The sequence below is a fragment of the Panthera tigris genome, chromosome C1 (genome assembly GCF_018350195.1).
Source record: "Panthera tigris isolate Pti1 chromosome C1, P.tigris_Pti1_mat1.1, whole genome shotgun sequence".
NCBI classification, from domain to species: Eukaryota; Metazoa; Chordata; class Mammalia; order Carnivora; family Felidae; genus Panthera; species Panthera tigris.
Window position 1 is genome coordinate 36035093 of NC_056667.1, and position 23913 is coordinate 36059005.

Below are 23913 nucleotides of genomic sequence, written 5' to 3' on the forward strand. Positions count from 1 at the left end.
GAACAAGCAGGGGAGGGGCAGAGAGAGAGGGAGAGAGAGAATCCCAAACAGACTCTGTGCTGTCAGCATGGAGACTGATGTGGGGCTCGATCTCACGAACTGTGAGATCATGACCTGAGCTGAAATCAAGAGTAAGACACTTGGGGCACGGGTGGCTCGGTTGGTTGGGCGTCCAGCTTCAGCTCGGGTCATGATCTCACTGCTGGTGGGTTCGAGCCCCGTGTCGGGCTCTGTGCTGACAGCTCGGAGCCTGGAACCTGCTTCAGATTCTGTGTCTCCCCCTCTCTCTGCCCCTCCCATGCTTGTGCTCTGACTCTCTCTGTCTCTCAATAATGAATAAATGTTAAAAAAAAAAAAAAAAAAAAAAAAAGTAAGACACTTAACTGACTGAGCCACCTAGGCGCTCCAAATCAGTTTCATTAATTTTTAAAGGCTATATAGCATTCCTTTGAGTAAATGACAGTTTATCCATTCTTATAATAATGGACCCTTAAGTTATTTCCATTTTCCCTATTATAGCGCTGCAGTAAATATCCTTGTACTTATCTCCTTGTGCCCATGTACAGGAATTTCTCTTGCTGGATATTATTGCCAAATTGTTTTCTACAGTGATTGTACCAATTTTTACTTTGACCAGTGATGTTTCTCTATGTCTTTGCCAACTCTTGGTTTTATCAGGTTATTATGGTAATAATATTATGGTAATAATATGGTAATAATATTATGGTAATAATACTTCTGGTAATTTGTTAGGTTTGGATGACTTGTCAGTGTTTTAAATATATTTCCCTAATTGCTAGTGAATTTTATTTATTATTTGGATTTATTGTCTTGTGACTTTCTTATCCATATACTTTCTTGTTTTTCTTATAACTCTTTCGTTTTATTTTTCTTATTGTTATGAGTTCTTTATTAATGTAATTTAAATATAATAGGAGAAAAAACAATTTGGACTAGGTGTGAATTCTCTCAGTAGCTTAGTAGATTTGAATATGAAATGAGGATAAGAATGTCTGCTTTGGGGGCACCTGGATGGCTCAGTCGATTAAGCATCTGGCTCTTGGTTTTGGCTCAGGTCATGATCTCATGGTTTGTGAGTTTGAGCCTGACATTGTGCTCTGTACCAACACTGTGGAGCCTACTTGGGATTCTCTCCCTCTCCCTCTCCCTCTCCCTCTCCCCCTTCTGTTCTCTCTCTCTCTCTCTCTCTCTCTCTCTCTCTCTCTGAAAATAAATAAATAAACTTAAAAAAGTTTTTTAAAAAAGAATGTCTGTTTTGGAGTGTTGTTTTTGTTGTCAAATCAAGATTTAGAATTTCTCATTTGTACTGGATCTCACTAAATGTTTCTATGTTTATTATTGTGCTTGTTTTTTGTCACTGCTCTAACTTTATGTGTGGCAAAATATTCCCTTACTTTTGCAGCAGGCCACTTGTTTTGTGATTTTTTTTCCTTTCCTCTTTTTCTTTTTTAGCCTTTTTATTGTAAAATATAAGAAGCACAGAAAAGCAGTCAAAACAAATGTATAACTTAATGAATTGTAAGATGAACACCCTTACAAACTATTACCCAGATCAAGAAAAACAGTTTTGCCACCCATTCTATAAATGTGTCCCATCTCAATCATAGCCCCACCTTCCCTTCAAAAGTAATAACTGTCCTGACTTAAAAAGTAATAATTTGCTTGCATTTCCTTGTAAGTTTGCATCTAAAACATTACATTTTAGTCCTGCCCCTTTAAAAACATGAGATAGGGGTGCCTGGGTGGCTTAGTCCCTTGGGCATTGGACTTTTGATTTTGGCTCAGGTCATGATCTCACAGGTTTAGGAGTTCGAGCTCCACTTTCAGCAGAGAGCCTGTTTGGGACTCTCTCCCTCTCTCTGCCCCTCCCTTGCTTGTGTTCTCCCTCTCTCTCAAAATAAATAAAAACACTAGATATGTTTATTTTTTTAAAGTTTATCCATTTTGAGAGAGAGCGTGTATGTGCATGCACCTGCGCACGCGTGTGAGCCCAAGCAGGGGAGGGTCACAGAGAGAGGGACAGAGAATCCCAACCAGGCTACCTACTGTCAGCACGGAGCTGGATGCGTGGGTTCTATCCCAGGAACAGTAAGATCATGACCTGACCCGAAATCAAGAGTCGGATGTTAATCGACTGAGCCACCCAGGTGCCCCAACACAAGATATGTCTTAAATCTTTTTTAATCTGTAGCTTTCCCTTCCATGTCTTCCTTTTCCTTAAAATTTATACGTAGAAATATCTGGGGCATTTGACCTGTAGGTTTCCTACTATATAACCATGATGCATTTCAAAATGTTTCCGTATCCTTTGTATTTCCTGCAAATTACAGCTGGATACAGAAGCTTCATCCAGCCTCAGGTTTAATTCCTTTGGCAAAATTATAGATGGTTGTGTGGTCTTTCAACAGTAGGTGTGTAATCTCTGCTGCTTACTCTTTGATTTTAGCAGTTTTGATGCTCAGTGCCAAGATTCAGTAATTGGGAGTTGCAAAATGGTGATACAATTCTATCATTTTGTTTTCAATTATTAACTGGAATAACATTTTGAGGAGATGCTTCCCCTCATCTACTATTTAGTTCCCAGTGGTATAGTACATATAAGAAAGGCTTGATTCTTTCCTTTTAAGTTTGCCTGATTTTTAAGGTAATTAGTTCCCTGTCATCTTATTATTCATGTGGTTAGGCATTTAAACCTTTTTTTTTAAGTTTATTTATTTATTTTTGAGAGAGACTGAGAGCTCAAGTGGGGAAGGGGCAGAGAAAGGGGTACAGAGGATCCGAAGCAGGCTTTCTGAGCCCAAGTCAGAGGCTTAACTGACTGATCCACCCCGGTCAGGCATTTAAATGTACAGCATCTGATGGTTTTCTTGTACTAATTGAATCTCAGATTGTCCTCTTGTCTAGAAACAATTGGTTTCTTAGTCTTTTGGACCTGATCCTAATAGTTTTGATAGTTTTTTTGCAATCTCATGGGTCAAACTGTTCCGGGCTCATTTTCCACCTTAGACCTGGAATTAGCTGTTTTTCTAAGAACTCTTGGTTTCTTTTAATGGGAAGTGGTATTTTAGAACAACTGCAAACTATATCTTAAGGATACTCTTTGCTATTATGTTGGTCATTGTTTCTAAACTTGTCAGTGGAGAGTTAAATACATAAACTACTTGTCAATTAACAGTGTATTTGCAAAGGACTACTCAGATTTTTAAAAAAACTTAATCTCCTGTATATTACATCAGTATTTTCTCTATTTCCTACCTCGAATCATATTCCCAAAGACTCACGGTGTGAAAGAATTAAGTATTGGAGAATGTTATCAAAAAGACATGACTGCAGATGGACCTGGGCTCTGGGAGGCTCCTCACCCCTCCCCTGTCCTTGGAAATAGGTTCCACTTGCCTTTCCTGCTCCCAGAGGCTTCTTCAAGGACATAGCCTTGAGATAGTGATGTAGTATTGAAAACACCTGCATGGTATACACGACTGCACCTAGTTAAGGCCTCTTTATAAACCAAGATCTGGTGGGCAGTTGTGGAGATCTATTTGTCTTGCTGCTGCCCAAGGCAAGTCTTGTTATGTAAGTTTCCTTTGGTTATTAATACTGCCACCTACCAACTTGGAGTGGCCTGCCTCTTTCTTTTGTCTCTCCCTACCCCTGAAACAGGGGCCACTTTCAGATTACAGCCGGGAAGCTTCTGAGAGTGTTTTGAACCAACAATTAGAATATCCAGTAATTATGCATTTGCTTTGTCCTACATAAATATATGTCTCTAAAGGCAATTCTAATGTACTACCATAAATGATTAATGAGAACTGTTAAATTTTTTTTGTATATGCTGTCTCCACCTTCCCCTTCCATCTTGTGGTTGAAAATGTGTATCTACATTTTCAAATTATATAGCCATTATATACTGTACTCTCCCTTTGAATGTACATTTATTCATTTTACAAGTGACTGCATATTTAATGCTAATCACATGCTGATATTGCTGTAATTATTTTGATTGTGTAAATCTTGTTTTCTGGTAGATTCCTTAGGAAGGGCCTCTTGGAACAATATTCTCTGAATTATTTTTATATTGGTAACAGTTTTCCTGTGCCCTTTACCTTGAAGGTTAGTTATCCTGGATATAAAATCCTTGGCTCACATTGTCTTTCCTTGAGTATCGTATATGCAACCCTGTTTTTCTTTCATGCATTGTTTTTCCGATTTTCTTTCATTTGTACATTTGAACATATTTAAGAAAGGGATTTAAAGTTTACTACTAGGTCTAAATGCTGGGTTTCCTCAGACGTGGTTTCTGTTATTTTGATTCTTTGAATGGTCCATACTTTCTCATTTCTTTGTAGGTCTTGTGATTTTTTTGTTGTTGTTGAAAAATGGACATTTGAATGTTGATAACTCTGGAAATCACTTCCCCTTTCTCCAGAGTTTGTTGTTTTAGGTTGTTGAAGGCTGTAGTTGTCCATTTTTCTAGTGAGTTTTCCCAACATTTATTTTTTATTTATTTTTGCAGAAATTATATTCCTTGGTCTGTGTATACTGTGGTACTGTACTGTGGTACTGAAGTCTCTGTTCCTTAGCTTGTGTTTAGATAGAGATTTCCTTGATCACCAGAATCTAAATAAACAAACCTACCTCCTATAGGGTCTTTGCAAACCACTCTCCTATATGGACTTTTTGTTTAGCTAGACTTATAGTGAGCATAGGGATCAGCCTGAAATGAAAGCTTAGAGTCTTTTCAGGTCTTTCTTGAGCATGCATTTTGCGTTGCACTTTCTATTATTATTATTTTTTTTTTAAGTGTATTTATTTAAGTAATCTCTACAGTCAATGTGGGGCTTGAGTTTACAGCCCTGAAATGAAAGGCCTAAGCTCTTCTGACTGAACGAGCCAGGTGCCCCTACCTTGGACTTTCTAAATTACCCTATTTTGATTGCACAAATTTTCCAAAGAAACTCTCCCGTTTTCCTCCCAGGCTTTAGGCAGTCTGTTTTATGTCTCACCTTTAATCTTTTGGTCCACGTGGCTCTGGGTGGTCGGATCACCTTACAGTGTTTTTGAGCAAAGCCTCCTGCTTTTCTGCCTTGAGCAGATTCTGAGTTAGGTGAAATAAAGGAGTGCCTTGTGTCAGTCTTTCTGGCAGCCCCCAGACAAGTGAGAACAGCTATAAACAATAATTTGCAAACAAGATTTGTTCTGCTCCTTCTAGAATCGGGGACCAAGGTCCCGCACTAGGACCACCAGCTGATGTCTTCACACTGCTTTAACATCAAGAAGTGGGTGGGCAGGGGCACATAAAAATGCCACAAAGCATTCCTACCATTTTTAAGTTTACTTCTTGATTCAGCATTTTCTTGACTGTAAACCTTTGACTGTTTTCCAGAATTCTGACAAAGGTGGTTCTGATAGTTTCTGCTTGTTTTCCAGTTGTTTCTCCGGGGAGATGTTAGCTTGCAACTGTGCGGTTTTGTTTTGCTTTGTTTTGTTTTAGAGAGAGAGAGAGCACGTGCATGAGTGGGGGAGAGGGAGAGAGAGAATACCAAATAGGTTCCATTTGCAGCATGGAGCCTGATGAGGGACTTGATCCAACGACTCTGGGATCATGACCAGAGCTGAAATCAGTTAGACACTCAACTGACTGAGGCACCCAGGTGCCCCCCCGCCTTTTATTTTGTGCTGACATTACTTCTCATTTGATTTTAATTTTTGTTTCCCTAATGATAAATCATATTGATGATGGTTTTGTATATTCTTTTGCCGTAGTTGCCTCTTGTTTGTTGAAGTGTCTGTTCAGTCTTTTTTTCATTTTTAATTGGCTTGTGTGTTATTGAATTGTGTAAGACCTTTCTATATAGTGAATGCCAGTCCTTTCTAACATGTGTTTTGCAAATGATTTTTCCTTGTGTGTGATTTGTTTTCATTTTTTTAAACAGTATCTTTTGAAGAGGAGTAGTTTTTAAATTTGGTGAAGTCCAATTTATAACTTTGTTCTTTTTAAACTTGTGTTTTGTATCTTATCTACAAACTCTAAAACTTACAAAAATTTACTCTTAAGTTTTATTGTTTTAGGTTTTACAGTATGATTCATGATCCATTTAGAGTTAATTTATGTCTGTGTTTGATATGCTTGGGGTATGGGTCAAAGTTCATTATAGATAGATAATCAAGCAAAGGTTTTTTGATAGGGATTAAGAGGATGGACTTTGATTAGTGTGGCACCTGGATTTGACTCTCGTTGGGTAGATCAGGAAGAATCTGCCACGAGGTATAGAATTCTCTTTACCTACTGGATTACCAGTCATTTGGGATAAGACAACTCCCAATGAGAGTTAATCCAGGTTTTTAGTCTGGTACAAATGTTTTTAGTTGTGTAGACTACAGTTTTTCAGCTGTGAATCCTTTCCTTTGAATCCTATCCTAATAGCATAGTACAGTGTAAGCACAACACTAGCGTTGTGGGTAAAGTTAGTGTGAGATTTGCTTTGGTATTGTGGAGGAGGGAGATGGTTTTGAGCCAAAAGAGAGAAGTCTCTGTGAGGGCTCCCAGGGCAACAAGCAAAATGGGCACAACTCAGTACTCATAATTAAAAAAGAAAGCAAGAAGCTCCTAGAGTTGGGAAGAAAATGTAGAGATTGTGTAGTCAAGCAATTTTCAGCCCTTTTTTTTTGGACAGTTGGACTTTACCTGGCATATGTTAGATGTGTTATTGTTATAATGTTATATAAATAAATATAGGTTATGTGTAATTTCTGGGATGCTTGCTATAATTCTGCCTTTTAAAATTTTCGCTGAAGAATGTTGTAATACAGGTGAATTGACTTTATTGTAGAGTTTACCAAGAACCTGCTTTCATTTAATTAAAGTGGTTGCAAACTTGAGTACTTTATTTAAATTTTAAGTAATTTGTGATACAGTCCTCACAACTGATTGGTATATTTGTGTGTTGGTGGGATCATGTTGAAAGTTTTTGACCTAGTCTGGTGGTTCTCAAACTTTCATGTGCTTCAGAATCACCTGGAGGGCTTGCTAAAACATGGATTGCTGGTCCCCTCTGTCAGAATTTCTGATTTTGTAGGTCTGAGGTGAAGCCTGAGATTTTGCATTTTTTAGCAAGGTCACAGGTCATGCTGGTGCTGTTGGTATGGGGGACCACATTTTGAGAATTACTGCTTTAGGTCAGCTTTCACCTTTTTCAGTATTTCTGGTGGCACAGTCCATTCCTTTTTAAGGTGGCCTGTTGACTGTTAGATAGCTCTTCCTTCTTCTTCTTCTTTTTTTAAAGTTTATTTATTTTGAGAGAGAGAATTTGAGAGCGGGAAAGAGGCAGAGAGAGAGAGGGAGAGAGAGAGAATCCCAAGCGGGCTCTGTGCTGTCAGCTCAGTGCCTGATGCAGGGCTTGAACTCACAAACTGTGAGATCATGACCTGAGCCGAAATCAAGAGTTGGGACAGTAGCCAACTGAGCCACCCAGGCGCCCCTAGACAGCTCTTCCTTCTAACTAAACCTACTTTATCTGTTAATTTCATCCATTAGTTCTAATTCTGTCCTCAGAAGTTAGAAATTTCCTGTAATGTAAGAAATAGCACTCATGTAGAGAGTTACTCATGTCTCCTTTGTTTTCTTTCTTTCAGGTTAAATGTTTATAGTTCCCCTAATAGTTATTGGAAAAGTACTATGATCTGTAGTTAATGCTAATATTTACTATTGTCAGAGCAGTGTTTTATTTGTAAATTGTTTCTCCTTCTGTATTCCCTGTCTTGATAAGCATACTACCCAAGCCAGAAGCCTCTAAGTCTTCCTAGACTCTTTCCCCTCCTTAACTCCCTAATTTGCTTAAGAATCATTTGATTGTAAACACTATAAAAACCAATTTAATCTAGTTTGAGCCGAAAGGAAGAGTTTAAAGGGTATAATGGATCTCATAGAACCTGAAAACATGCAGCTTGGATGGATCTCATAAGTGACTAGAATGGAAACTAGAGAACTATATGAAGTTATTATGGAAATTAGTAAGGAAGTTCTACCTCCTATACACTTTTTCTTTCTCTGTTGGATTATATGTGATTTTGTATTATTTGCTTCATTCTATCCTGTCCCTTAATGACTTCTTGGGTAAATTTAGTTTTAAAAAGTCCAGGCTAGTTGATTCCATTCATATAAAGATTTCGTATTTATTAATTTTTTAAAAAAAGTTTATTTTTGAGAGAGAGTGTGAGCAGGGGAGGGGCAAAATTAGAGTGAGAGGGAGAGCAAGAATCCTAACCAGGCTCCATATTGTCAGCACAGAGCCTGAGTGAGGCAGGGCTTGATCCTACGAACCCTGAGATCATGACCTGAGCTGAAATCCAGAGTCAGATGATTAAACGACTGAGTCACCCAGGTGCCCCAAGTTTTTCACTTTATATAATCTATTCTGTTGGAAGCCTGGGTAGTGCTTGGAAGGGAACACAGTGGGCTTTTTGGGGTGCTTGGTTATGTCTTTTTTTTTTTAAATATATATCTTGATACAGGTTACATAGGTATGTTTAATTTGTGAAAATTCATTGAGTTATATGCTTGGATATGTGTACTTTTCTGAAATGACTAATATACTTCAGTAAAAAGAAAAAAAAAGACATACTAATTTAAAAGTTAAATTTCAGGGGCTCCTGGCTTGCTCAATTGGTGGAAATGCGACTCTTGATCTCCGGGTTCTGAGTTTGAGCCCCACACTGGGTGTAGAGATTACTTAAAAATAAAATTGTTTAAAAATTAAATTTCTTATCCAATTTAATTTATATTTGCTTCCCTTTGCAAGGTTTTGACAGGTGAGACTTGGAATAAGAAGGGATGTGATATACTTTTATTTATTTTTTTCTGTTTTCTGGCTTTTTTTTTTTTTTCTCTATGGTATATTATGATAGGGAATAGGGAGATTGAAAAGGCTAGGACTTGCTCTTAATTGGTGCTGCTCTAGTCCTGTATTCGTTGTTGTTCCTTTTCTGGCTAAGACTAATTGCTCATCCATACAGTGTAGCAGGCATCCCAGTGCTGGCTTCCTGATGTAGTTGGTTTGTAAGTTATTTTGGGGATGAGTCCTTTCCCTCTCCCTATTGTCTTCATTTAGGATATTACTTCAGCTTGATATCTTCCAATGCTTCCTTACTCCACCTAAAGCTGCATGCTGGGGTATTGCCTCTGTGAGTGGCCGGCCTTTTTTGGTTGGTTATCAGCATTAGTGCCCAAACCCTGCTTCCTTCCATGCTTTCTCCTTGATGCATAGGTAGTATTTCATCCTTAACACACCCGATGGTGGGAATATACAGTGCTATCTTGCTGTCTTCTCTTTTTGTATTAGTTACTGCTTCCAGTTTCCCTTTCTCCCTGCTAACTTCTGTTATAGTTATCTTGACACACCATTTGCTTTAATGATACAGTGCCTAAATATCCCTCTTCATCATTTTATCCATTTACTACCAATTTAAAAATACTGTTTCCTTGTTTCTTTATTTTATTTTTATTTAACTTCTCTTATTTTTATTTTTATTTAACTGTTATTTTTATTTAACTTTTTTTATTTTGGGGCATTTGTAAATTATATTCTGGATAGGCACCACCAACCAGTATTATGTTTGTGAACATGTTTGTGAACCCACCAATCACAGTGTATGACCTTATAGGTTTTTATTTTTTTTAAATCTGAAGAAGGTTGGCATTTTCCCATTCTCCCCGCCCTGTGGCTTTTACTAGTTGTTTGAGTCTTATTCTTCAAATGGCAGGTAACATAGATTGTAGTTATTTCTTATGTTTCTCATTTTGTCTTTGTCCTGTCCATATCACTTTGATGTGCTAATTACCTGTATTTGTTTTAGTTTCTTTCATTGAAATGTGAAAGATATGTCTCATTTGCCTTATTTTTTTAAAAATAGTTTCTCTTTCAATGCTGCCAATGAGGTGGATGTTTGCTTCAAAATGTCTGAATCTTGAAGAGAGTTGACATTGCTTACTGAGTGAAGAGGAACAGGCATTGGGATGGAGCAAGATGAGCTGGATTAAAATACAGACAAATGGGAGGAGGCTCTGTCAATGTTTCATATTATCTGTATTTTCTCCGTGGTACTTTAAAATTTTTTCAAAAAATTTTTGAGAGTGTGTGTGAGCTGGGGAGGGGGCAGAGGGAGAGAGAGAGAGAATCCCAAGCAGGCTCCATGCCCAGTGTGGAGCCTCACGTGGGACTCTATTCCATGACCCTGCGATCATGCCCTGAGCCGAAATCAAGAGTTGGATGGTCAACTGACTGACCACCCAGGCACCCCTTTCCATAGTACTATTATGCTTTTTCATTGAAACATGTATTCAGCTCCTATTTGACCTATAAAGAAATCTCTATATCTTATTTTAGCATTAATTGAATGTTAGAGGCATTTCTAACCTTGTATATTAGGTAAAGGAAGGTCTGCTATTTATGTTTTTTTTAAAAACTAAAATATGCTTTTCTTTACTGGATATATAGGAAGAGTGAATAGAAGGAGGAAAATAAATAAACATAACTAGACATGTACTCATTATGAATAATACATCCTGTCAAAATGTCTTAACGTGTCATCTTGTGAGCCTTCCCCCCCGTTTTTTCTTTGGCATTTTATTATTTATTTATTTATTTTTATTTATTTTATTTTTTAAAGTTTATTTACTTAGAGAGTGTGAGTGGGGGAGGGGCAGAGAGAGAGGGAAAGAGGGAGAATCTCAAGCAGGCTCCACCCCACCAGCGCAGAGCCTGATGCGGGGCTTGAACCCAGAAACAGTGGGATCATGACCTGAGCCGAAGTCAAGAGTCAGATGCTTAACTGACTGAGCCACCTAAGCATCCCTTCATTTGCATTTATAATCAGTGTCCTGTAGCCTTCATAGCATACCCAAATAGCTTTTACTAAGAAATATGTTTTTGGCTTTAGCTATTGATCAGGAAGTATAAAATTGCTGGCACTATTTAACTGTAATGAATGATTAATATAAAGTCCTTATACTTTCAGAAAAGACCTTAAAGACTTTATATTTTACCTTTTTTTCTTTGAAGGAAAAAACTGGACTTAGTCCCCTGCTTTTCAGGAAGCTCAGTAATCCTGACCTGTTTGCATCCACTGGAAAAGCTAAACTTCAACGACAACTTAGTCAGGATGACTGTAAGTTACGGAGAGGAAGCCTGGCCAGTTCTCTGTCAGGTGAGTAGCTACATTTTTTTTTTTTTTAAAGCTTTTATTTATTTATTTTGAGAGAGAGAGAGAGGGAGAATCCCAGGCAGGCTCTGCACCACTGGTGCAGAGCTCCAAGTGGGTCTCAAATTCATGAAGTGTGAGATCATGACTTGAGTCATATGCTTAACCAACTGAACCTCCCAGGAGCCTCTCTAAATTTGTTTTTTTTTTTTTCAACGTTTTTTATTTATTTTTGGGACAGAGAGAGACAGAGCATGAACGGGGGAGGGGCAGAGAGAGAGGGAGACACAGAATCGGAAACAGGCTCCAGGCTCCGAGCCATCAGCCCAGAGCCTGACGCGGGGCTCGAACTCACGGACCGCGAGATCGTGACCTGGCTGAAGTCGGACGCTTAACCGACTGCGCCACCCAGGCGCCCCTCTCTAAATTTGTTTTTTAAGAAATATGGGACTGTGTTGTCAATATTTAACAGTATATCAGTTGACTTGTCATCTTCTCTGGTGGTAGTTTTGTATAAAACACTCAAGGGTAAGGCTGTCTTCCTCTCTTTACTAGTTCCTGGTGGTGTCTCTGAATGGTAGCCTCCTGGGCCTCTTAGTTATCTCCTAGTTGACCACTGTCACTGGTTATTCTCTTTGAATTTGACTTCTGCTTTCTGCTCACTTCTGTAGACTTTACATCCTTTGCTTCTTCTGATTTTCTTTTTTTAAGTTTACTTATTTTGAGAGAGAGAATGGGGAAGGGGCAATGAGAGAGGGAGAGAGAAAATCCCAAGCAGGCTCTGCACTGCCAGTGCAGAGCCCGATGTGGGGCTTGAACTCATGAACTGCTGTATCATGACCTGAGCCAAAACCAGGAGTCAGATGTTTATCTGACTGAGCCATCCAGGCACTCCTTTTGATTTTCTGCCCCCACCCCCATTTTCAAAATCCTTTCCAAAGCCGGTAGTGCCTCCCTACCTTCCCCATTGAAAAGTCTTTAAAAAATTCAAGAGGAAGAAATGATACAAGGAAGTTATAGTCCAAGTGGGAAACCATTAAAATGTGACATAATTTTAAGAAATCAATAGAATATTAAAAGAGAATCTGGCCTCAGCTAAAAATACTAGATTAATAGAGAAGAAACCCCACCATACTTCTTGGCCTAATAGTAAATGGTTTTAAATTTCTTTTTATTTTTGCCCCATTTCAGGGCTATTTTCTTGGCTTTATCTTTGCACTTTTTTATTGGAATTGTTATTTTGCCAGGCATGTATTTAATCACATAAAGCCATTTTTTTGGTTCTTTTCATAGCAGAATGCTATGAATATAAGGATGTGTTACCTTCTCAATTTTGTATGAGTAAACAGAATTTTGAGTTTTGTATCAAAAATTTTTTTTAAAGTTTTGTTTCTGAATCAGCTCTTTCTTTTGAGCACCTAACAACCAGAATCCATCACTCTGCTCTGAGATCCCATATCCCTTCTATCCTGTGAGGGGATTGTCTGGCTGCTGGGTGGTACAATATGGGAATGTGGTTGTGTTTGCCTATAGATTTTCAGTTAATCTGAGTTCAGCTTTATGTCTTAACTTTATATCTTCTTTAGTATCTTGTATCTCTGAATACTGAACTTATCTGAGATTTTGCAGGGTAGCCTCATATGTGATTTAACTGCAATTTCCTTTATGCTTATTATACCTTATGTCTTTCTTTGCCCAGTTCCATTGGTTATGATTCACCTATCTGCTTTAGATTTTCCCCAAATTTTATTCATTTCCTTAGTCAATCCCCCTCCCTCATTATAGCCTTTGTTTGTTTGTATATTTTACTTCTTTATTTTCATTTACTGTCCTTGGTGACCAAAGATAAAAGTATGTCCTCAGTCAGCCATCTTTAACTGGGATTATTTTGCACATTAGCCTTTTGAATCCTTGTAAGAATAATTATAATTTTTAAGTTTTCTTCTGAGTTCTTTCTTTACTAAAAGGCCAGTTGCTCCATTTGTTCATATTGTTCCTTCTTACATTGTTTGTTTTCCTCAAATTCTTGGCAAACCTTGGTATGCTTCAAGCCCAGACTTGTATATATCCAAATGGGTTTCTTTTGCAAATGTATAAGCCTTTCCCCAGTAAGCCCTTATTTTGAAGGGAGATAGGGCTATGATACTAGCCTTTGTATATGTGGATAGGGTAAGTCAATGATCTCTTTCCTTTAGAATATATAGATGAGGAGTAGGCAGGTCATCTGGAGAACATGGCAACATTTGCAGAAGGAAGGAAAGAAGGCAGGCAGTCTCTACTCTGGCCTTATGGAAGTTTTGAATAGAAAACCATTCTTACTTTTTGTAGAGGGTTTTATGGAAAGGCTTTTTGGTAAAGCATACATTTGAGAACAGACTTGAAAGATAACTAGATTTTTAAAAAACATTGCATGTTTCTGATTAAAAAAGTAAATATACCATAGGGTACCTGGGTGGCTCAGTTGGTTGAGTCTCCAATTCTTGATTTCAGCTCAGGTCATGATCTCATGGTTTGTGGGATTGAGCCCTGTGTTGATCTCTGTGCTGAGCATGGAGCCTGTTTGGGCTTCTCTTTTTCTCTCCCTCTGCCGTTCCCCAGTTTATACACACACACACACACACACACACACACACACACACACACACACACACTCTCACTCTCTCTCTCTCTCTCTCTCTCTCTCTCTCTCTGTCTCTCTCAAAATAAAATAAATCTTTAAAAAAAAATAGATATACCAGTAATAAAAAATTTGTGTTCAAAGACCTGCATTATTATCAAAGTGAAAAGTTCTTCTTAGTCTTCTATCTCCCTCTCTCCAACTATTTATATATGCTCCATTATATTTAAATATATATTTAAAAATTTATGTAAATATACATAAACTTTTTTATTTTAAAAATCAAAATTGGAATCGTATGCCACATATTTCCTTTCTGCTTTTTATACTCAACAGGAAATGTTGAACATTTTTCTCTTGACTGCATGTTGAGGTGCCTCATTATTATTTAAAAAAATTTTTTTTAACGTTTATTTATTTTTGAGAGACAGAGACCGAGTGCAAGCAGGGTAGGGGCAGAGAGAGGGAGACATGGAATGTGAAGCAGGTTCCAGGCTCTGAGCTGTCAGCACAAAGCCTGACGCGGGGACTTGAACTCACGAACCGCAAGATCACGACCTGAGCTGAAGTTGGACACTAAGCTGACTGAGCCACCCAGGCGCCCCAAGGTGCCTCATTTAATGGGTTTAGTATTTCATTATGTGGAGATATTATAATTTCTTTAAACTATAATGAACGTTTATCTTATTTCCAGTTTTATCCTGGTGAGCATTGCTAAGGTGAGCATTCTGGACTGTTATTTTTTTCATTTTACTGTATTCCTACAAGTGGAATGCTGGATTCAAACATTTGAGTTAAAATTTTAATAAGTTTTGCTAAATTGCCCTCCAAATAATTTGCATCATATTTTGTTGCAATAAAAGGATATGTTGTAGCAAAAACAAAACTAAAAACTCCTTTTGCTCACACCTTTATTACAGCAGGTATTTCCATGTTGAATAGGATTTTGCTAGGAAGAAGAAGAATTTTCAAGTGAATTGGGTGATCAGGATAAAGCCAGGTGAAAATGCAGGGCATACGTGAAGTTGAGTGAGCAAATGGGTATGGAAAAGAGTTGGAGATGAGGCCAGGAAGATAATCTGGATTTATTGAGGATCTCTTTAGGGTTTTGTTTGTTTGTTTGTTTGTTTGTTTCTTTTTGCTTTTTTAAGTAGGCTTCATGACCAGCTCAGAGCCCAGTGTGGGGCTTGAACTCACATGACCCTGAGTACAAGACTTGAACTGATATCAAGAGTCAGACACTTAACCAATGGAACCATCCAGTCGCACCAAGGATCTCTTTAGTTTTTTAAAAGTTTGGCTAGTTATTTTAAACAGTAAGGAGTCATCAGAAATATTTTAAGGCGGGGAATGATATCACATTTGTTTTGGTTAAATAACTAGCAGCAATGTGAAGAACATTATGAAGGAAGAGGTTGAAATGGGACTTGCACTTGAATTGGAAAGTCATTGCAATTCTAGATACTCAGTCTTTGTAAGTGACTTTCTTGTATTCTTTCATTGGGATTAAGGCAGTCAGTCATCCTGGACTGAACACATGGAGTCTAGACAGAGCATTATAGATCCAGTGTTTGTCTTCTGGAAACCGAGGGACCAAACTTGTCTAGGAGAAGCTGCCTGCTTCACTCATGTTGCATTGAGTTGGTGAGAAACTAAGTAGCATGGAAGAGACTGGAAAACTCCTGGCTTGCTAGGTTGGATGTCTGGGTTGGGGGCTGGCATGGTGGTGGATATTACAGAGAATTTTATTATATTTTTTTAATGTTTGTTTATGTATTTTGAGAGAGAAAGAACGTGTGTGAGAGAGAGGCAGAGTGAGAATCCCGAGCAGGCTCTGCACTGTCAGCACAGAGCCTGATGTGGGGCTTGAACCCATGAACTGTGAGACATGACCTGAGCTGAATGAAGTTGGACACTTAACCGACTGAGCCACCCAGGCACCCTGGAATCTTTTTAACAGTGTATTTATTTTTGAGAGAGAAAGAGAGAGAGAGAGAGAGAGAGAGAGAGAGAAGACGGAGAAAGGGAGAGAGAGGATCCCAAATAGGCTCCATGCTGTCAGTGCAGAGCCCGACACGGGGCTTGAACCCACGAATAGTGAGATCATGACCTGAGCCGAAATCAAGAGTCAGATGCTAACCAACTGAGCCACCCAGGGACCCCAAGGCAGTTGCAATTTTTAAAGGGCTACAGATTCTAAAATGGGTATGGCAGAACTTCATTTTGTTTTGAATTGGTATACTTTTATCCACTTGATATCAGTGTGTATTTTCACTTGTTAATTAATAAATAATTACAAGTATATTTTCTGAACCTTGTGTTTGAAGGTAAGCAGCTGCTCCCCTTGTCCAGCAGTGTACATAGCAGTGTGGGACAGGTGACTTGGCAGTCTTCAGGAGAAGCATCAAACCTGGTTCGAATGAGGAACCAGTCTCTTGGACAATCTGCACCTTCTCTTACTGCCAGCTTGGTAAGTGTCAGTAAAGATGGTCCCTTGCTTTATGAACAAATTCTTGATTGTCTTTGTCATGGCCACATTTATTATTTTTCTTTCTAGGATTTAGATAGTTTAATTTTTCAAAGTGAAGTATAGAAAGAGTGGAATTTAATGGAATATATTCTGATTGCTCTCTTATGCTATCACTGGTACTGATCATGTAGGGAGAGTCAAGAAGAAGATTCAATGTGATTGAATGAATGCATTTTTCTGGGAGAGAGCATTCTTCTAGACAGGATTCTTTTTTTTTTTTTTTAAAGGTTTTATTTTTTATATATTTTTAAATGTTTGTTTATTTTTGAGAGAGAGAGACACACACACATTGCCAGCAGGGGAGGGGCAGATAGGGAGACACAGAATCCGAAGCAGGCTCCAGGCTTTGAGCTGTCAGCACAGAGCCTGATGCAGGGTTCAAACTCACGAACCGCGAGATCATGACCTGAGCTGAAGTAGGACCTTTAACCGACCTAGCCACCCAGATACCCCCTTATAAACAGGATTCTTAACCTTGTGAAGTTAGATTGCTTCTGTGTATAGCTCTTTGATATACATATTTAGTACATGAGGATAGGATAAAGTACTAGGCACTTCAGTATATCCTGGATGAAAGAGTGAGCCTTTTCTTTGTCTAGGATTTGTATGATAGACGGGATCTAACAAAAGTTAAGCTGTGTAGTCTGGGCAGTTTTTTCGCCTGTGATTGCATCTTCTACTCTTTTACCTTTAGTGCCTCTGCTGTTTTACTGAAGGTACTCATTGACTTCCTGCTGAAATCACACTCTTCCCTCTTTCTAAAGGACAAAGCACACTAGTAATTTTCAGGGTACAATAACAGACACTTGTTCCCATTAAAATGTAATCTCATCTGTTCTTCAGGATTATAAATCTTGGGCACATATGGATTAGAAAGCTTTGTCCATTTGTCCATCCTGGGAAGTGAGGATAGGGGAAGAAGTCTTTTTATAGCAACTGGGAAATTAATTTTTGGGTCAGATTTCTTTTTGACCTGAAGTTTGTGACTCTTAAGCTACAGGGAGAATTGGGAATTTTTCCTGCTACCTAACTTTTTATTTTGAAATTTTCAAATACAATGAATACCCATATAAACTGACTTAGGTTGACTGATTTGTTTGTAACTTTATATTTGTTTTATCTGTGTGTATTTATGTATATTTTTTCCTGAAACAATTCAAAGCAAGTTACAGACCTTATGTGCCTCACCCTTAAAAGTATTTTTTGTAAGCTCAAGGATAGTCTCCTAAGTAACAATATATTATCAGATACAAGAAGTTTAACATCAGTTTAATAATAGCATCTAATATAAAGACCATATTCAAATTTTTTCACTTGTTCTCAACATGTCTATTAAAAGCCTCACGTTGTCTTCCTTTTAACCTCTGGAATGTAAAAAAAAAAATATATATATATATAAATCCATACACTGTCATAAAGATTTTGATCCAGTGGGACTGGGGTGTTCCCAGGGATCCCGTATTTTCTTTAAAGCATTACAACTCATTCTAATATGTACCCTTTTGAGAACTATTGCCACTAAAATTGAATGTTTTATTTTAAGGTATTGTGTTGCATAGGGAATTCCTGGACTGAGGTTGTTGGAGTCCTAGCCTAGCCCAACTGAAGTAGAGAGTATTCCTGAATTACTTTCTCTTTTTAAAAGCTTATTGAGATATAATTCACATATGATACAATTTATTCATTTAAACTGTACTATTCAGTGACTTTTAGTATATTTACAGATATATGCAGCTATCACTGTGGTCAAATTTAGAACATTGTCATCACTTCAGAAAGAATCCCCAGACCCTTTAGCTGTCACCTCTTTATCCTCCCTTTCCCCCAACCCTATGTAACCAGTAATCTACTTTCTGCCTCTGTACATTTGCCTATTCTGTACATTTCATATAAATTGAGTCATACAATATATGGCCTTTTGTGACGGCTTCTTTCAGTGAGCATGACTTTTTAAAAAATATTTATTTTTGAGAGAGAGAGGTGGGGGAGGAGCAGAGAGAAAGGGAGATAGAATTGAAGTAGGCCCTGTGCTATCATTGCAGAGCTGGATGCAGGGCTCAAACTCAGAAACTGCGAGATCATGATCTGAGCCGAAGTCAGACGCTTAACTGACTGAGCCACCCAGGTGCCCCTGGCATGATTTTTTTTTTTTTAATGTTGTATTTACTTATTTTTGAGAGGGGCTGGGGTGGAGGGGCAGAGAGAGACAGAGACAGAATCCCAAGCAGGCTCCATACTGCCAGCACAGAGCCTGACGTGGGTCCTGAACTCACAAACTGTGAGATCATGACCTGAGCTGAAATTAAGAGTCCATTGCTCAACTGACTGAGCCACCCACATGTCCCTCTAGCATGATGTTTTTAAGGTTTATCTATGTTGTAGCATGTAGCAGTAGTTCATTCTTTTTTTTATCACTGAACAATATTTCATTGTATGGATATACCACATTTTGTCAGTTGATGGATATTTGGGTTGTTTCTACCTTTTGACTGTTGTGAATAATGCTTCTGTGAACATTTGTGTAAAGATTTCCATGTGGATATGTTTTGATTTTTCTTGGGTATATACTTAGGAGTAGAATTGTTGGGTTGTATGGTAACTCTATGTTTAACATTTTTAATAAGGAATTGCTCTTTCCCAAAGTGGCTGTACCATTTTACATTCCTATCAGCAGTATATGATGTCTTCACATCCTCATCAACATTTGCTGTTGTCTGTCTTTGGTTTTAGTCATCATAGTGGGTCTGAAGTGGTACCTTGTGGTTTTGATTGACATTTCCCTGAGGACTAATGACACTGAGTACCTTTTAATGTGATTATTGGCTATTTGCAATGTTGTTTTGAAGAAATGTCTATTCGTATTCTTTGCCCATTTATTTTTTATTTTTTAATTTTTTTTAATTTTTTATATGTTTATTACTGATTTTTGAGACAGAGAGAGACAGAGCATGAATGGGGGAGGGGCAGAGAGAGAGGGAGACACAGAATCGGAAGCAGGCTCCAGGCTCTGAGCCATCAGCCCAGAGCCTGACGCGGGGCTCGAACTCACGAACTGTGAGATCGTGACCTGAGCTGAAGTCGGACGCTCAACCGACTGAGCCACCCAGGCGCCCCTCTTTGCCCATTTAAAAAGCTGATTTATTTATCTTTTGGGAGATTCGTAAAAGAACTACTTTTTTTTTTTTCTTTTAAGTTCATTTTGAGAGAGAGTGTGTGTACAAAAGGGGCAGAGAGAGATAGAGAATCCCAAGTAGGCTCCATGCTGTCACGGTGGAGCCTGGCGTGGGGCTTGATCTCACGGACGGTGAGATCATGACCTGAGCCAAAATCAAGAGTTGGACACTTAACCAACTAAGCCACCCAGGTGCCCCTGTTTCTTTCTTTCCTTTTTTTAATTAAAAATTTTTAGAAATGCTTATTCATTTTTTGAGAGAAAGAGAGTGGAAATGGGAGAGCAGCAGAGAGGGAGGGAGCCACAGAATTCAAAGCAGGCTCCAGACTCTGAGCTGTCAGCCCAGAGCCCGATGCGGGGCTCAAACCCATGAACTGAGAGATCGTGACCTGAGCCAAACTCACAAACTCAGCCACTTTACCAACTGAGCCACCCAGGCGTGCCACCTTTTTTTTTTTTTTTTTTTTTTTTTTTTGAGGGAGAGCAGGGGAGGGGGTATAGAGGGAGTTGAGGGGTGGAGAGAATATGAGAGAGAGAGAGAGAGAGAATGAATGAATGAATGAATGAATCTTAAGCAGGCTCCATGCTCAGTGAGGAGCCTGACCCTGGGATCATGACCTGAGCTGAAAATCGAGTTGGATGTTCCACCTACTGAACCACCCAGGTGCTCTATGAATCCTCTGAACTATACCACCCTACAACTCAGTCCATCTGTTTATTCTGCCTTACTTTTTAAAAAAAAATTTAAAATGTTTTTATTTATTTTTGAGAGAGAGAGAGAGAGAGAGACAGAGTGCAAACAGGAGAGGGGCAGAGAGAGAAGGAGACACAGAACCTGAAGCAGGCTCTTAGGCTCCAAGCTGTCAGCACAGAGCCTGATGCGGGGCTGGAACTTGTAAATGGCGAGATAATGATCTGAGCTGAAGTTGGATGTTCAACTGACTGAGCCACCCAAACGCCCCTGTTCTGCCTCTCTATTCCCCTAAACCAGTTCTTCCTTGGTCCCTGTCTTATTAAATATCACCATTATCCACCCAGTAGTTGAAAGCCAGAGACCTGGAAGTCCTTCTTGACTCCTCTTCTGCCCTTCTTCCCCTCCCTATCCAATCACCCAGAGAGCCTTAGTTCCCAACATCTCCAGGTGATCTGCTCTTTTTCCCCACAGTTGCCCATTCTAAGCCGCATTGACAGTCTTTTTACTTAGGTCATTTTGGTGGCCTTATTATGTTAACACTGTATTCAGTCTTCTTCGTTTCCAGGTCACTCTTCACTCTAAAGTCTGTTAATTCCAAAACACAAATCTGATCATGTTTAGTCTTCTTTCTTTTAGATTTTTGTTTTGTTTTAGCTGAAGTATAGTTGACACACAATGTTACATTAGTTTCTTGTGTACAACATAGCCAATCAACAAGTTAGTAGGTGGGGGGTGCCTGGGGGGTCAGTCGATTAAGCATCTGACTTCGGCTCAGGTCATGATCTCACGGTTCATGAGTTCCAGCCCTGTGTCAGGCTCTGTGCTGACAACTCAGAGCCTGGAGCCTGCTTTGGATTCTCTGTGTCCCTTTCTTTGCTCCTCTCCCACCCCTCACATTCTGTCTGTCTGTCTCAAAAATAAATAAACATTAAAATAACTTAATTAAAAAAAAAAACAAACCTCTGTATGTTATGCTGTGTTTACCAAAATTGTAGCTACCATCTGTTACCACACAATGCTATTGTAGTACCTTTAAGTGTATCACCTACACTGTACCTTCTTTCTTTCAGTTTTATCTTCCAATTTTTTCATTTTGTCAATATTTATGCAGCACCAATGTTTAGCCATTTTCTTGATTAAAGTCTTTCAGTAATTTCCTATTACAGTTATAATAATGTACAATAATTAGTAATTATTGAATGAATGAGTTTTCATTGAGATTAGCAAATGGGGAATGAGGAACTAGAAACAGAGACCACAGATGGAAGGATTAGGTTTGGATGGTTTTTCTTGTTGGGTTCAAGTAATTTATACTGAGGTTGGCCTAACCAGTGAACTGTACTGAATATTGGCATTTTAATGGGAGGATTGTAAATCTCAAGAATCTTTTAATTGGTAGGGTTTGATTCTCCGAATGAACTTTTGGGATTCTTTTTTTTTTTTTTTTTTTTAATGTTTATTCTTAAGAGAGAGAACAAGCAGGGGAGAGGGAGAGAGAGGGGGGCAGAGGATCTGAAGAGGACTCCGCACTGACAGCAGTGAGCCCGATGTGGGGCTCAAACCCACAAACCATGAGATCATGACCTGTGCCGAGGTCAGATGCTTAATCAACTGAGCCACCCTGGCGCCCCTGGGATTCTTTTTTTTACTTTGTTGGCCAACTTGCCTTTACAAGAATAATGCCTTATAGTGTTGAAAAAAACAAAATTCAACCTGAGTAAATTTACAGATGTAATTGACTTTATTAGTTGGTTCATGAATCAGGCAGCATCCCCTCTAGCAAGTAGAAGGGAGCTCTAAGGAGTTAAGCAAGAAAAAAGGTTTTTAAAGGCAGAGAGAGGGCATAGCAAAAAAAAAAAAAAAAAAAAAAAAAGGAAGAAAAAAAAACAGAAAGGAATTTATTAGCAGGGAATGCATTGTTTAGGCAAGGTTGCCCTCTTAAAGCGAGCAGAAGGGGTCTATTAGTAAATTTCTGAGTATTGACCAGGAAATTCCATGTCAACAGGTTAAAGGTTACATTCCTGGGGTTGAAACTGCAGTTAGGTATTGGTTTACCGACTTGAGGCCTTAACCTAAGTGACACCATTTTGGGCCTGTGGTTTTCTTTTTAACAATAGGAATGATCACTGCAAAGAATGACTGTTTCCATTATCATGTTTCTAATTTATATGTAGCATTATATATGACACATAGTAAGCAATGTATACTTTTTTATTAAATGAGTAAAGAACTTTTTGGGATTTCTTTGCTAATGTTACAGCTGATTGTATTAATACTTGTTTGAAGTATAATGTCTATAAAAGAAGGTTGATTTAATGTGTCAGGACCAGCCTGATGTGATCAGGTCATACAGACCTCTATTCTTGTCCTTGTCTTCTTTTAGAGAGAGTGTAGGAAGCAGGGGAGAGGGGCAGAGGGAGACGGAGAGAATCTTAGGTAGGCTCCGTGCTCAGTGTGGAGCTGGACACAGGGCTTGATCCCATGACCCTGGGATAATGACCTGACCCCAAATCAAGAGTTGGATGCTCAACTGACTGAGCTACCCAGGCACCCTTTGTCCCTGCCCTAATAATTATTTCCATCAACTTCTTTGATAAAGACCTAGAAGAGACACTTAATCACATATGCTGAGGGCACATTTTCCGTGTTGAATAAGTTCAGTCACAAACAGAAATGATGGTTCAAGAAGAACTAGCAAGTGAGATTTAACAGGGAGAAGAGTAAACTTTTTTTTTTTTTTTTTGAGAGTGAGAGCGAGACAGAGAGAGAGCAGGGGAGGGGCAGAGAGAGGGAGACAGAGGTTCCAAAGCAGGCTGCACACTGGCTGACAGCAGAGACCCTGATGTGGGGCTTGAACTCATGAACTGCGAGATCATGACATGACCCAAAGTCAGATGCTTAACCAACTGAGCCATCCAGGGGTCCCAAGAAAAGTATAAACTTTAAAGTATCAAAGCTCAAAACCAGATTGAACTTTCAATTTAAGTAATGTTTGAAGACATTTTATCACCCTAAAAGAAAAAGCTCTACCCATTAAGCAGTCACTTTCCATTCTATCTTCATCCCAGCCCTGGCAACTACCAATTGCATTCTGTCTCTGTGGATTACCTATTCCAGATATTTCATGTAAATGGAATCATATAATATGTGATGTTTTGTTTCATTTAGCTTCTTTTATTTAGCATAATGTTTTTGAAGTTTGTCGACATTATAGCATATATCAGTACTTTATTCTTTTTTTTTTTTTTTTTTTAAGTTTATTTTGAGAGAGGGAGTGCAAGTGGGGAAGGGGCAGAGAGAAAGAGAGAGAGATTGGGATTCCCAAGCAGATACCATGCTGTCAGTGCAGAGCCTGATGCAGGGCTCAAACTCATGAACTGCAAGATCATGACCTGACCTGAAGTCAGACGCTTAACCAACTGAGCCACCCAGGCATCTTTCCTTTTTTTTTTTTTTTTTTTTTTAAAGTTTATTTATTTTGAGAGAGAGAGGGAGAATCCCTAGCAGGCTCCATGTTGTTCATGCAGAACCTGATGCAGGTCTTGAACTCAAAAACTGTGAGATCATGACCTGAGCCGAAATCAAGTCAGACCTTAGTTGATTGAGTCACCCAGGCATCTTGGTACTTTATTACTTTTATGGCTGGATAAAATCCCATTTTATGGATATAACACATATTGTTT

At 38.7% G+C, this 23913-nt stretch overlaps 1 protein-coding gene across 3 annotated transcripts in view; it reads left to right on the forward strand.

The window, feature by feature from the left end:
- The window catches only part of MAST2 (microtubule associated serine/threonine kinase 2), a 206949-nt gene that overhangs the window by 14841 nt on the left and 168195 nt on the right, over positions 1-23913 (forward strand). For all 3 annotated transcript variants that reach the window (XM_042996974.1, XM_042996972.1, XM_042996973.1), the window contains exons 2-3: positions 11079-11223; positions 16162-16304. In XM_042996974.1, coding sequence (XP_042852908.1) covers positions 11079-11223; positions 16162-16304 — 288 coding nt within the window. The remainder of the gene's footprint in view (positions 1-11078; positions 11224-16161; positions 16305-23913) is intronic.